Genomic DNA, 15,263 nt, shown 5'->3' with positions numbered 1-15,263 from the left:
AAATAGGGCATTGGGCAAGCCAGCAGGAAATCAGTGGACTGTGGCTTTGACTAGGAATGTCTTCTGGAGGCCAGAGATAAGAGATTTAACTCTTTCCTCTCTCCACTTTCCTGCTGTTTTTATATGTATGTACCAAGCCAGTGCAGCCCACATTGCTCAAAGGTCAGCGTGATTAATGCCTTGAGGAGACAATGCCCTCGCCACAGTCGTTGATCTAAGATGCACGCTACTTGCAAAAGGAATCTCAAAATCCACAGGTGCTGGTTTCTATCTATCAGTCTGTCAATGCAGTGTTGAATTAGAATGTTCATTTGTTTCAACGAACACAAAGTAATAGAATATTCTATGAAGAGAATTCCACATTCCTCTCGGCACTGTTTGTTCCATACTCACTCTCTATATTTTTCCATGATTGACATGCTGTTAATATCTCTTTCATTGCCCCCTGCTAGGAATAGTTGGCTCCCTGTGTAGTGTACTATATACTGGAGACCACTGAACCTGTGTGCAAAGCACAATCAACACACATGTAATAAATATGATTAAGATTAATAAGCACTAGTAGTTATTTCTTATGTTTTTCAACAGTGCTAACAACAGGAAACATTTATCACTAAACAGCCACCTGTCCCCTCCCCACAGATCTCAGATAGATGGCAATTTGTGATCACAAATTAAATAAATATGAATGAATAACATATATTGATTCTTCTCACTAAGATATTATATCTCTGGATCACGTGGGCTGGAAGTAGAGTCATCAGTATTGTCTAAACGAGTAAAAAAGGCATCACGTTGCATTCCTTACTACTCCCGCGCAGTCTTTCCATGCAAACCTTTCATTAAATTAAGCCAATGTGAAACGGACATATTACTTTTTTAGTAATTGCAAGTGAAATAAATCTAAATTGAAACTGTCTCAAAGGCAGATCAATACACAGTAAATACATTTCAGGTAAATAGGTACACTTTGCAAATTTCAGATGCCATCTATTCTCCAGCAGATATGAAAATAGTTACGTATGCTTTCAGTGCAGAACCTTCCCTAACTTCTTCATTTTAGAAATCAAACCAAATACAATCAGGGTGGCTGACAGCTGACACGTTTTTAGCCGGGGTGATGAAGAACCGAAACGAATGAAGATGATATGAAATGAAATGAAGTGAGGTGCCTCGTACTGATGTAAGAGAGTTACTTCAAAACTTGAACAGATTCACTCTTATGGAAAATGCTTTACATCAGTTATTAGATGAGCAAGTGGAATGTTGTTTCTTTAACTGAACCGTAGAGGGTAAAGCATGTGATGATTTTGAGTTAGTAACTGAGGTAACTATGAGGGACTAGACTTTGTCTAAGGCTTTCATCTGTGATATAGGCAGTACTCTTATACAAGTCTCCCCTAGTAAAAGCATAGCAAAGTGGAATAAAACACAGTGAAAGCATGGTAAAGCACAGGTAAACATTGTAAAGACCAGTGAGGTATGGTAAAAAAAACACCATGAGAATTACTGTGGTAAACGTTTATAAAGGTAGTCATTAGCCAACATGTTTGTCTACTTCACTTTCTTATAGTTGTACCACCAAATGTAGGATTGAGTGTTTGCATTTCTGGATAGTAACTTAACAAGTGAAATATTGTACTATTGATTAATATTGATATAAACGGTGTGGAGCTTTTTATTTTGCGTGTTCTGTGTTCTGTCTGCCTAGAATTATAAAATAGTATATCATGTAGTGTGTATAATGCTACTTTAGATAAAATAACTAATAGAGCCCAACACAATACAAATCTCAAATCTAAGAAATATTGTAAAAACTCTTTCCTCTGTATACTGTGCTGTAATTGAGGCTGACTAGCTGACTAGGATGAGCTCTCCCAGTGTTTGAGTGACTGGCCTTTCCTAACCCTTATTTAGAGCCCTGTGTTAATTTCATTTACCCCTGCCTCCTATGATGATATCACTTTGACCAGCTACAGGAAAGCAGCCTTTATTACATCAAAGCAGATAAATGAAAAGATGATAGGAGGATTTTTTACAGTGCCTGGTTAATCTGCCCCTGTGGCATGCCATTACCCGGCTAATAAGAGCTGTCTACAGGCAGTATTCGGAAATGGAGGCCCAGGCTTTAACTGGCCCTGACAGACTCATTAGGGAGCTGGCGTCGAGCTGCACAGAGCTGACACTCACACTTCTCTTTAAGTGTGGAACAAGACTGGTGCTGACCCCACCTATCACACATGTGGGAAGGCAATTTAAAAAAAAAAAAAACGTATTTCCATGAAATTGTATCGTCTGGATTATGGAAGAGGCCCATACTCACGATGAAAGCATAAAACCTATTGCTTTGAAGATATTTAAAACAGGATAGCCCTTTTAAACTCACACAGGTGCTCCCTGAGAGATGTTTTGGAATCCTCATCCGAAGGCAGCAAGTCAGTTGAAAATGTCAGTGGAAATGGCCTCACAGCATTGAGTAGATATTGGTCCACAGCACAAAAAACAAATTCAGTACTTGTGGAGGAAAATGGCTGACGTATTAGCCTACTGCAGCCACTGCATCTTGCCATTCACCTGCTTTGTAAAGTGATTTGAAATGAGCTCCCCTTATAATTTTTAAAGACCTGTATTTGGACTGTAAATTATGCTTTTAAATCTATGCGTAATTAACCAAATTATATCTGGTGTACTTTTAATAAACTGACAAAATAGAGGTATTTTGAAGCAATACATTATTCACACAGTTCTGTGGTTTATTTGACAGGGCTCAGTTCTGTTTTCGCATGCTGTATTGGTGTGCAGCTGAATTTTTTTTCTTCTACAAATAACTACAAATTACTTGTACAACACCCGCAGTCAAGTTACAGCACAATTGCAGTGGGTTAGTGTAAGTAAATACGAAATATAATGTGAAAGTAAGGTTAGTATCCTATCTGCTCTCCTCAAGCAAGCACTACTGGCTCTTTAAAGTTTAGAGCTATAAATGGTACTTTACACATGAGATCAGAGTTGACAGTGAGCCCATAGCCGCAGGAAACTCTAATTGTGTGCTTACAAAGATAATGTGTGCAGACTGGTCGCTTGTTTTCTGTGGGTCTCCCCCAACAGACACTAAAGCAAACAATACATTACCGGTAGTGTTGCTTTTCAATCTGAAAGTGGCGCTGTGTGTTGAAGAGAACAAAGGAAAAAAGTAACGTTGTGGGTTGGGTGAATGGTGGGCTCCATCCATTGGTAAAAAGTAACAATTTCACTAAATCAAATCCCTGATAGCAGTTTTAAGTTTGTTTTTAAGATACTTTACACCAAGCCAAATACGATGTAATATAATAATTAGGTATAACTTCTTCTTCTTCTTCTTCTTCTTCTTCTTCTTCTTCTTCTTCTTCTTCTTCTTCTCCTTCTTCTTCTTCTTCTTCATGATATGGCCATTCCAAACTGCATTCCAATATTGAACACTTAAAATGCATGTGCAAGTCCATATTCATGTGTCTCTGTAAAATACACCAGCATGCTCACTCTGATCCCTGACATCTCACTCCTGTTGTGTTTTGACCCTGACTGCTCCGTGTAAATCAAATGTATTAAAGAGCTATCTGTACAAAGGCTTTTATACTTCTTCTGAGAGTTACGCAAGTGAAAATATGAATCATTTAAAGTGGTTTACAATGCAACCGATGATCACTCTCACCAGTTCCTGTTTATACAGTTAAAAACGGGGATGCTTACTGGGGCTTTGCAATCTCAGTACTCATGTTATGTAATGCACTTACTCATTGGACAGGCCAACAGATGGCAGATTCTCTGGGCAACTGGCTGAGTCTATAAGGACTATATTTAGAGGTGATGAATAGTTCTTTGCAGGAGATACCTCCCAGGCACAGCACTACATCTCATACTCAGGTCATTCACTCGTAGTAAATGCAAATGTAGGAAAGGTCTGCATTTTAATGTGTAACAGTGACAATACTTAGCAGCAACTTGGCTTTAAGGTTAACATACATGCCTATGATATTCCATTGGAAAAGGTTTTTGGAAAAAGCAGGATAAAATCATCACAAGATTGAAACTGTGCTTATTTACCATGATAGACCAGTTGCTGCTGTTCCGCTGAGCTTTATAGTTTTTCCTGCTGTGTACAGAACCCCTTGTGTGTTTGAAATACTGTATGTGTTAACTCGGGGTGGTAAGGAGATTGTAGACAGCTGGATCCTCAAGAACAGGCATGGAATGGAACCTGCTCTTTACGTACTACATGAATCAGCAGCCTTATGTATTGAGCAGAGCACAAGAGAGGTTTCATTAAGTAAGGGTTGTTGTCTATTCAGTTGCAGTCTGCCTGCTTCAGCTCTCAATACCCTGTTGCCTGGGCTGTACTCAGGTCTCCAGTGCTATTTAGTGGATGACTGCTTATGGGCTGGCCCCACAGTGGAATTGTCATTGACAATTTATATTGGGCACGCTTACTTCACCTTAAGTTGTAATGCTACGGTCATCCACTCAAAGAAGGGTGTGTGGGAGAGTGTGTGTTGGTGGGGAGGGGGTAATCATGCATTGATACAGAGGCTTCTTTTAGCCACTGGGAAGGTATGCAGCCTCATAAATCACCAGTCCATTGTAGATAATTCTGTCCTCTGTTTACACGTTTTCCATCAGTTTTTGTTGATGTTCAAGTCAACAGCAATAGTAATTTACAGTGTCATTCAACACAAAACACCTGCTTTGAAATCCCATGTTACAGCCAGGCAGGAACACCCTTTAAATGCTGGAGAAAAGCAGTCATCTCAGCCTTCAAATTCAGCACTGATAAACTGATGTCTGCCACATTTACTTGGTGCATCAGGCCAAATGTAGCAGCACAGTTTTAAGGATATCTTTCTGGCATGTACCATTCACTTGCAAAGCCTTATGTGAAGATGGCTTTAAGGAGTGTATTGCTGTTACATCTGCAAGATACTGTTATTTTAAACCAATGAACATGTTATCAAAAAATAATTCTACATGACTGATAGTTTTACCTCAGTATGTATGCTCGAATGCATAAGGTTATGGATTCAGAGTGGATCTTACGGCATCACAAGGTCCACTCAGCAAGCGAAGATTTCTGCAATTCCATCACGCTGCACTTTCGGAGTAAATTGGTTGTTTCCATGCGACCTCATTAATATGAGCAGTGGATTGTATGAGACACAACAAGAAGTAGCCATATTAAGCTATTATCACTCACACTGTTCTAATTCCCCACTCTGTGAGAAGGTAGACGCCTCCCGTAGTGTAGCTCAGAAAGCCTGTTTGTGTGTTAGTGACAGCCAGGGAGGGCGTTTGTGTTGCTATCTCTATTTCAATGTCCATGTTCTCCTTTGCTAATCCTCCAGACATGCTCAGCCCAGTGCATGTTGTGGCTGCCAATGGCTGCCACTGTGGAGATGTATACTTGATGTATTGATCAGCCAGTGTACTAACAGCCTTTTTTGTGGGAAATCATTTGTGCTGTGCCACTCACTGGTGTTATGAGATCTTTCAAATTCTATCAGATCCCTTGACAGCCTACCTCCTTCTGGCATGTTAGAATACCCATCTCCACCGCAGAGCTACATAACACACGGGATGCAAGACAGGTAAAACCTTGCTGGCAAACCGCTTTCGTCTATAAGCAGAATACAATATCCTTTATTATTTCAACTAACACAGGATGGGATTCATAGCCTCCAGGAATTAAATAAAGAGGGAGTAAATTGCTCTTAAAGCTCAGCTGTCACTTTCCAACTTGTGATTCGGCCATCTTATTCACAGCCGTAGTGCTTTTGTTGTTGGTGAAAAACAACATGAATTTAAAATTGTGCATGAGATGACAGATAGATATCATTGATAGACAGAGAGTAAGAAAACAAAATGAAACAGATTTAGAAAAAAAAAAGATTCCGATACTGCACGGATAAGAGAAAGACACGTGCAGTATCAGGAAGGGAAACAGAGAGAGATATAACAAGATGATGTTCATGCAAGTGTAGAGCAATTATCTATGAGTCTGTAATGAACAGAATTACTGTTATGCATTCTTTATGAAATAAACTACATTTTCTTTTCGGATCAAAGCACACACAGTAAAAGACTGTATTGTATTAAGGCAAGTAATATAAAAGGTTCAAGCTTATTTTAAGCTATAACCTTTCTAAAGCAGCCAATGCTGTACAGTGTTAATTAAACATTCTAGATACCTGATATACCTTAACACATAAACACAAGAGGACTGTGTATTTAAACTGGGTTGCAGTTGAAACTGCCTCAAAACTAGGATTTGCCCGTGGGATGTTACAATATCAAAATCCAACTTTCTCAATCCTGAATATTATTACCACCGTAAATACACTAGAATTTCACACAAACCGAAGTTGTAACTGATCAACTTCATCTGTAATTATAAACAGACCCATTCTAATTAGGATTGAGACATCATTTAATAAATTGCACCTTGGTATACTTGCATTGAATTGACCTTATTATTGCGTCAAGCAACCAGAAAGGATTGTGTTTACCCTGAATTCAGGCCGTACAATTACTCTACCTCATGCCCAGAAGCAGAGCCAAAGAGCAAGCAGACAGCAGTGTGAAAGCAGGAGGAAAGCTGAACTGCTTCCCAACAAGCAGCCCCAGGGCCACGCTTAGGCCCTGTAGCTTCTTTGTAGATGAACCCAAAGCCCTTTTAAATCGACTGATTGGACGGCCTCCTTAACAGCTCCAACATATCATTCGTTACAGCAGCAAAGGGAATGCATTTACATCTGGGGATATATCAGAGGCTTATTCTACCAAACAAACTGAGTTAGTGTTGTGAGGCTTTGAATTGAACACAATGTTTAGAATGGGTCCTGTGAAGCACGGTGGCCCCCTGACCTGGGTGTAAGGAAATCTGTCTTGGCCTATAAGCTGGGGTTTGTAAACTATATGAACATAATATAGATCTTTTATTTAACATGATGTAATCAAATAAACTACAAAATGATATCGCAAAAGTATTTCTGAAGCCATAATAGTGGTACAACAGTATTTCATGTCGAAATGTCACATTTTTCAATTTTTGAAATTGTATGGAAAACTACTTGTAATTCAATATGTTAACGTAACATTATTCAGTAGGTTTCATTCGACTTTATGAAGCAAAATGAGTTAATTCTATAGGGTGATGCAAAACTTTTGGCTATAGCTGTACATTTTTTAGCTTTTGAAAATATATAACTACCAGGGAGAAAATAAACAATTGTTTCCATAGGGAGCTGTGACAGAGGAACACACTTTGTTAGAAACACCAACAGTAGTAGGATGCCTGGATGTTCTCAGTGCTCCCCAATATCTTGCACCACAGATTTCCTGTATAATTACATCAAAATGTTTGGTGCATCTCCCCCAATAACCTTTGCGGTAATATAATACCCACTGTGTGTATAACACGCATGACTGAGCAGCTTGGGTTACTTGTTACTTTTGTATAACATTCACCTCTTACAATGTACGTGCCCTGTATATAACCCAAGCAGACATTCTCTTTAGAATTGTTATTGAGGTGCAGATTCCCGTTGTGGATATGTGTAAGTGTGTTTCCATTGAGTTATTAAATGGCATGTGTTGCCTGTTGGTCTAAGCCTGAGTGATAGTGAGAAGGGCTGGCAGACAGTGCTGGATGGAATTACAGATGTCTTACATGTGTTAACTGAGTGGCAATCCTTCAACGCCTGAGGAAATCCCGCTAGTAAATTCTCGTGTGGATCAACCCAAATACAATTTCCATAAGTAATTATATCACTTTGTACCGCGGCAAGATTTGCTGTGTGATGAAATGGGAATTGGAGGTGGGCCAGAATCAGACAGCAGTCTTAAACACACCCTATATCCTGGAATTCATGTAGCAGCTTTTTTTTCGGAATAACGTGAGTACCGAAGAGCCTGTCTGGTCCTTTATTACAAGCCCTGACCTCTCATTGCGTGTTTGCTGTGTCAAAGATGCCGGAAAAAGGCTTTTTGAAGAAAAAGATGTGTTGGATGCAGTTTGCAAATGGATTTCTTATTTGGTTTGTAATTGTCCACTTGGCCTTTTGAACTGGCCACTTGGCATGAGTCTGCTGCGGCGTTTCTAAACGTACTCTTCTGTAATATTACACCCTGTACATGCATTTAAATGTGTACTATTTGATGGATAATTAATTGCTATTATGATCATAGAAATGTGTGCGTTTGAGAGCTCCTTCATTTCTATCCATTTTAATTTGTAACCTTACATCATGGATTAAGCATTAAGCATAATGTTATCAAGATACATTTGATAAAATGAAAATATATATAAATACACTCAGTACATACATACAAACATACATACATGTCTCTCTCTCTCTCTCTCTCTCTCTCTCTCTCTCTCTCTCTCTACTTATAAGCAACAGAAAGTCAAAATGAAGGACAGTTGGTATATATAAAATATCTTAAGAAATTATCAGAATTATAGCTGCTTTTAAGAGTCATCTACTGTTCCTATACATTCTACACTTTGGGAGGCTAACTGACTGGGGTCAAAAGCCATTCAAACAAAGAAAGGCTTGATTTCTATTTAACAGTAAGAAGGGAAGAGTGTTCTACATTATAATAAAGGAGTCATTATTTTAAGAAATGATAATGGAGCCATTTTGGTTAACCCGTGAAAGCAACAAAATACCAGTGATGGATCACATGCAGAAAATGGCCAGTACGCAGCCAGAGTGTAAGCATCCCAGGGGTGTCTTACTGGCAAAGACATCTGCTCAGTGCCAGCACTAAGTGCAAGGGCTATTAAATATAGTGCTGTGGAGAGCTTGTTGATCGAGTCAGGCTAATGTATCATGGTTCCCGTGCACCACTTACTGTGGCAAACCTAGTGTGCAGATTGTAGTGATGGTAGTTTTAAATGGATATTCTAGAATGAATCAACACTTTTGAACGAGAACCTGTGTGTCACAGTAGACCACGCAAGAAATTTGGGGAAACTGAATGTAAAAATCAATGCAAGGATGTTTTGTGCAAGGCATGCATCCTTATCCTTGTACCATCCTTGCATTGTCACCTGCTTGACCGATGCAATCGTGGTATTTTATGGGTATGGGTGGTTGTTCTTTCTCTGTGTGTAGCACAGCGCGGGTCAGCTGCTTGTGGGTATCTTGAAAATACATTTACTGGAAGAACCAAAATACATCTCCATCATTTCATTAATGCTAATTACCACAAGCATGTGACTGACTAGAACCAAGCAGCAGAGAGGCTATTCATTGGATAGCTGAAACTTTCTCACCTCAGTCAGATGTGACCCCCTGCACAGCACACTCTTCAGATGTTTCTTGTGTTTGCATATCTACCTTAGTATATTTCAACTGTCTAGTTCCATGGACTTTTGTTTAAAAGCTTATTCTATTGGACTTCAAAGAAGAAGCACATTTTAGTGGCTTTCAATGGTCAAGAGGACAACGCAGCACCAGCTGTCTCCAAAAGCATTTCATAAGATCCTATACAGTAGGTGATGAATGGGTCAGTTGTAGACAGTATTAACATAATATAAATCATGTTTTGGTCAAATTAGAGGAGAAAATACTGTAACATAATTTTACTGTAACCACTCCAGTGTGAAATGTTTTTAGAATGTTTGTCACTTAATTGATATCCGAGCACAGGAAGAGACATATAGCAAAAAAAAAAGAGAAGAAATAAGTATATAAATATATTCACGAATCAGACATTCGATTGGCTGAGATGGACTTGCTGGTGTATAATATAAGCAAATGCAGGCCTAGACTGGCACACTTACAATCCATGCCCCTGCACTGACAAAAACTGTGGGCTTTAGTCTTTCTTTCTTGGTTGAATGCAGGGTTGTTTGCTAGAAATGCTTCAGCTGTGGTTGGACTAAAATATTGGCTAGTAGAGATACAGAAAATGGCAATTGTCCGCAGAGTGGGGCTGTTAAGCTCTTACACACAATTTAACTTTCACAAGATAAAAATACATAGAAGCATGCTTATAAGACTAAAAGGTCCAGCTAAAGGCAGTTTACTGAACAATATATACACATTAACTGTACATGAATTATTAAACATGGTCATTGCAGCTACAGATACACAGTGATAGGGAGTTTAAAATAGTAACAGTAATAAAGGTTTTTTTTTTTTTTTTAAACGCACCTTTAAGACAACATTTGAATTGGTCTTGTAAACAATACAGAACAGAGACACGAGGTGGAAGTTAACCTGATGGTTAGGCATTAACGGATCTTACAAGCATAGGATCCTGTGACTATAAAGTCAAGACCCCAGTCTCATATTTTTTTTTCATTCGGTGCTCATGAAAACCAAGCGCCCGAAAGCACTGGAGACTGAAGCCCTCTCTTTCTCTTTCTCTTTCCACAGAACAGATACAGCACAGGCGAGCGCGGTGTTAGGCTCCTCCACGGCACGCTGCCAATGTGCCCCAACCCTGGCGGGAAAAGACTGCCCTCTACCAGGGTGAGAAAGTAGTTAAGTTCCCATGCCTATTAGCCATGGAGCCTTAAAGCACCACTGGATTGTGCCAAACTGGTGGTTTTGTGGTTGTGAACTAGCCTGAGACCGCCAAGCTTAGTGCACTCCAGCTCTTCCCCCAATCTAAATGCTGTTCTCGATTTTAGATAGAGCTCCCCTTAACAATGCTGCTCCAGACAGCTTCCCACCAAGAGTCTAATGTTAATTGTTCTTCTTACCCACATAAACCAACACTGGTGACATCACATAAGTTCTGGAAATCCCACCTCCTGTCTGGTTGCTTGGTTTATTATCAGTAATATCTTTAAACACATATCTCTAGATCTGTCATATAAAAACAAACAAGGGCTAGACAGCCCTAGACAAGGGACAAGGTAAGGGCTTGGGTAAGAACCGTTGAAGACATTGTTTTATGAATTACTTTCTAGGGTTGAATTCGACACACAACTGATTTTTTACCTTTTTCGACATATTTAGTTGTGTTTTTTAAGTTGCTTCAGCAAGCTTAGACTGACATACCATCTACAGTATGCCCTCCCATTGAGCCTTTCTTTCTGATTGAATTCAGGGAAATTTCCTAGAGAGGATTCAACTGTCGCTTTGAAACTGACCAGTATATTTCCTAGAAATTAAATGCCAAATTTGCTAAAATATATAGCTTTCAGTAACTTGCGGTAGGTTCACACACCAGCTGAATCGCTCTGCTGCATTATATGTATTTATTCTTCAAGCCTGGTCTAAGAGGTTCTGTCGTAACAGGTGCACCCCTATATCTACAATGAAATCCAACATGGGTTTGTAAACTTACTGACAGTAAAACTCCAGCCTGAATCCGCTTTTTCATTATTGCTTATAACTTCAAACCCAAGATTTCACCGAATTGCGAATTGAAAAGTAAAATGGAAACACACAGTACATTCAACACAATTATCTACCTGACAACCTGTTGAAAAGTTGTTTATTTTGTATAACTGCAAGCTGCAAAAACACGACACCTCTGTATCTTCTTTTGTTTTTAGCTTGTTTTTTGGCTGCAGTGTTACTCAGCCGTTGAACTGTTTTATAATCACATGCCAGAAACACAAAGCTTTCTAAAAAGATAACAATAAACATGTCTGCTACCTTTACTGTAATGATTTATATTTGACACTGTTTCATATAACTGAACTGCACACTTTTATTCTGTGAAGAAAGCAACAGAACTGTAGATTGCATTAAGATAACCAATTATATGCTAGAGGAAACCAGACCTTTTTTCCATTGCTGTTATCAGATGCTGTGGTGAGCACAGGCAATGCACAGTAACTCGTAGCCCTATTACATTCTCTCTGGCTCTTATCGCTGTATCTGTGTTTACCATATTCAGTTAAAAGTGGGTTCTTTTCTGCATCCGCTCTCCTGCCAAAATAACCTCAATCGACTCATGCAGCTTTGCAAAGGTGTTCACAGTTGCTGCTTGAATGACTGCAGTATAAGAATCAAGAGGTTTAATTATAAGCAGACTTTGTTTGTTTTTGCATAAGTCCTAAAATATGTCAGTCTAGTTGCAATTCTCCACATATTTTCTTCCCAGCAAACCTGACAAAGTAGTTTGAGACATGCAAATCTGCCGAGTGCCCAGCCTGATATTTAACAGGAAGTGTCTTCTCAGTATGGTTTAGAGGCACATTCTTGTACCTTGTGGCTGGCAGTTTGTGCAGAAGGTGTAACTTAATATGGGGGAGTCACCTCAAGCCCATTCACACTGTTTTGTGCTGTAATCTTTACAACATTTTCAATATCAGCTAATGCTGCATTCTTCACACATTGTTGCTACTATTTTTTTAAAAAACTTAATTGTGATCAGTATTATTATTATTTACAAGGAACAGGCTCTATTTTTTTTATTTATTGCTTAGCAGACACCCTTATCCTGGGTGACTTACAATTGTTACAAGATATCACATTATTTTTACATACAATTACCCATTTATACAGTTGGGTTTTTACTGGAGCAATCTAGGTAAAGTACTTTGCTCAAGGGTACAGCAGCAGTGTCCCCCAACTGGGATTGAACCCACGACCACCCAGTCAAGAGTCCAGAGCCCTAACCACTACTCCACACTGCTGCCCACTATTATAAGGGGATGACGGGGTAGTGATATGCTTTTAGGACAAAAGACATACAAATATTTCAGCAACAATAAGCTGGCAGAAATCACTAAACTCACTTTGACAGAGGAACTTACTTAATGATTGCCAAATGCGATTGTGTTGAGCCTCAAAATAAATGTTGACAGAATGGAAGACTGTCAGATAATTTACGAATATGATATATAAATAGACAAGCTTTGTGTAATGTAGGTTTGTAGAGTGTAGATGGACCTGGCAGCAGGTTGTCCCAGTGTGATATTGGAATGTTATACAGACTGGTTTCATGGTGCAGATGGAGATACTGTAATAGTAGAGGGCTGGCCCAGAGGGAGAAGACTTGTTTTATACTGACCAGACTGAAAACATCAGAATACAATAAGAAAACTATTGTAATTTTTTTGATGATCTCCAGACTGATATAGGAACCGCTCAACAACTGGTCGATTGTGGTCTATGGGGGTGTTAGCATGTTTTTTCCAGTGAACAGCTCAAACTGCAAAATGCACCTTTAAAACCTCAATTTTAACAGCTTAGAAATGTGCTTCCGGTCAAAATTGAAGCCCAGAATGAATAGCTAAAAATCAAGAAACCAAGGGAAAGAAACTACCTTATATTTGTGTGACATCAATATTTCATGAGTACCATTTTGCACAGAACCACTGAGGAGTGACTATTACTTCTGCTACATAAGATTGTTTTTTATAAAACAGAGTTAGTAGCTTTTAAAGTCATAAGGAAATAATGAATTAATATACAGGCAAAATCTGAGCCAGACAAAAAGAATATTGGGCCTAGCTCTCCAGTTTAAAGACATTTGTTATGCTATGTGATAGGTTGAGAGTGCAGCACACCGAATAAACAAAAAATGAATAGCAATATTTTGGCTCCCAAAAAGATAGCTAATATGAAGTAGAAATAATATTACAGAAACCACCTGAACCCTCATACTGCGAGTTGTGTATTTGTGTATGTTGTAGTATACTGCAAGCCCCATACTGCTTTTGGGCCATCCTTCAACAAGGTTAAACGCTGATACCTCTATCTCAGAAGAACATTGGAACCGTCTTGTTTACAGCACCCTGAAGTGAGGAAAAAGATCTAGCGCAGCCCATAAGTCACTGTGTGTTGGGGAGATCTATCCACGTAAATCGTGCCCAGTCATTTTATCTGTGGTTTTCATTTTTACTTTTTATACCAACAAATGCAAAGCTGGCGAGGAAATGGCTCTGAAAGACCTACTCTCTATCAGCGCATCTTAAATACTGCATGAGTCCCAGATTCACTTAGTACTGTATTACTTCCACTCTGTGGGTATATTATTGTAAAAATGCGGCTTGTTTATCACAAGGCATGACCTAGTTCTTGCCAGCTTCTGCCATCACGACAACGTGTGTAATCTCAAACTGCAGTCCCCTCTGAACAATTACAATGCAGAGCAATCCAAATGGAGATGTTTGTAGAAAACAACATGTGTGTAATTAAGGCCTAATGAGCCCTTGTCTGTGAGGAATGTGCAATTAGATTTGGAATAGAAAAAATCTGCTTGAATGCCAGGGATGCTTAAAAGGAGCGTGGATGAAAGATATTGTTGCTGTGAATACAGAATAATGGGAATGCTAATAGTGCACATGCCTGGATAGGAGGTGGGGATAGGGGGATATATGTGATTGGGGTTGTCAGGCATGTTTCTTGCTTCTCTAAAGCACCTGTGTTCGAAACCAAGGACCTACTACTATGTTTGGAGGCTGTAAACTGTTACCTACAGTCTTCTCAGTCAATAATGTTCAGCTCAAAATCGTTTTTTTTTTTTATTATTTTTTTTTTTTCAGCAACTCTGAGTAAGTACTTCTCATTAAAAACAGTAACCCACGTGGGTCGATAGGAAGTTTAAATAGGTTTACCCTGGCTAAAGTGTTTCATTTTAAAAGTTGTACTGTGTTTAATGTCTTTGTTTTTCGAGTTAGTGTGGCATCTCATTCTTTCCTCTTCCGTTGAACAACTTCTTCACACTTTCTTACCTCAAAAGTAGCAACAGGTGTCTGCCGACATATAAAATTGGAATAGCACTACCAGTGACTTTGAATCTGAAAAGTAAAAATAAAAAACACAACAAAAGCTACTTCATTAAACATGACCCTGTAGACTGTGTTTGTCTGTGTGCCGTAGATATACATAGGATCGTTTTCTGCTTAACACTGACCGTTACTGAAAAACACAAAGTTAAGTTAAGTAGATTTTAATCAATTTCATGGAATTAGGAGCCAGGGTATAGTGGTCGCCTTGTCAAGAGGCCATTTTGTGACAGGCAGGGTATACTGTGTCGGGTGGTGATCAAATAAATGTCATATTTGATGTATTCTAATGTCACAACGTGACTTGGTGTGAAACATTCTTACTGAGGATAGTTTGATCTGAAACCAACATGTTACCGAAATCTTTTTATTCACCCGCAACTGATAAAAAATATATTTGTGAATATTATTTATGATTTTGTAAGAACATCAAAAGAAGGCGTAACATATATTTTTATCAGATTTTACCAGCAATGTGCAATATTCTTCACTTTAATTTGAATTTTTATTAAAAAAAAAAAAAACAGTT

General features: G+C 38.8%; 1 protein-coding gene across 3 annotated transcripts in view; it reads left to right on the top strand.

Annotated features, from left to right (window-relative positions):
• Positions 1-15,263, top strand: part of LOC117432718 (TOX high mobility group box family member 2-like) — a 95,256-nt gene that overhangs the window by 33,949 nt on the left and 46,044 nt on the right. For 2 of the 3 annotated variants that reach the window (XM_059003891.1, XM_059003889.1), the window contains exon 2: positions 10,419-10,514. The exons of the other annotated variant lie outside the window; for it this stretch is intronic. In XM_059003891.1, the coding sequence (XP_058859874.1) occupies positions 10,419-10,514 (96 nt within the window). The remainder of the gene's footprint in view (positions 1-10,418; positions 10,515-15,263) is intronic. 3 annotated transcript variants of the gene reach the window in all.

This window comes from Acipenser ruthenus, chromosome 29 (assembly GCF_902713425.1).
Source record: "Acipenser ruthenus chromosome 29, fAciRut3.2 maternal haplotype, whole genome shotgun sequence".
Taxonomy (NCBI): domain Eukaryota; kingdom Metazoa; phylum Chordata; class Actinopteri; order Acipenseriformes; family Acipenseridae; genus Acipenser; species Acipenser ruthenus.
The sequence above is the reverse complement of the archived record's forward strand: the minus strand, read 5'-3'. Positions and strand labels throughout refer to the sequence as shown.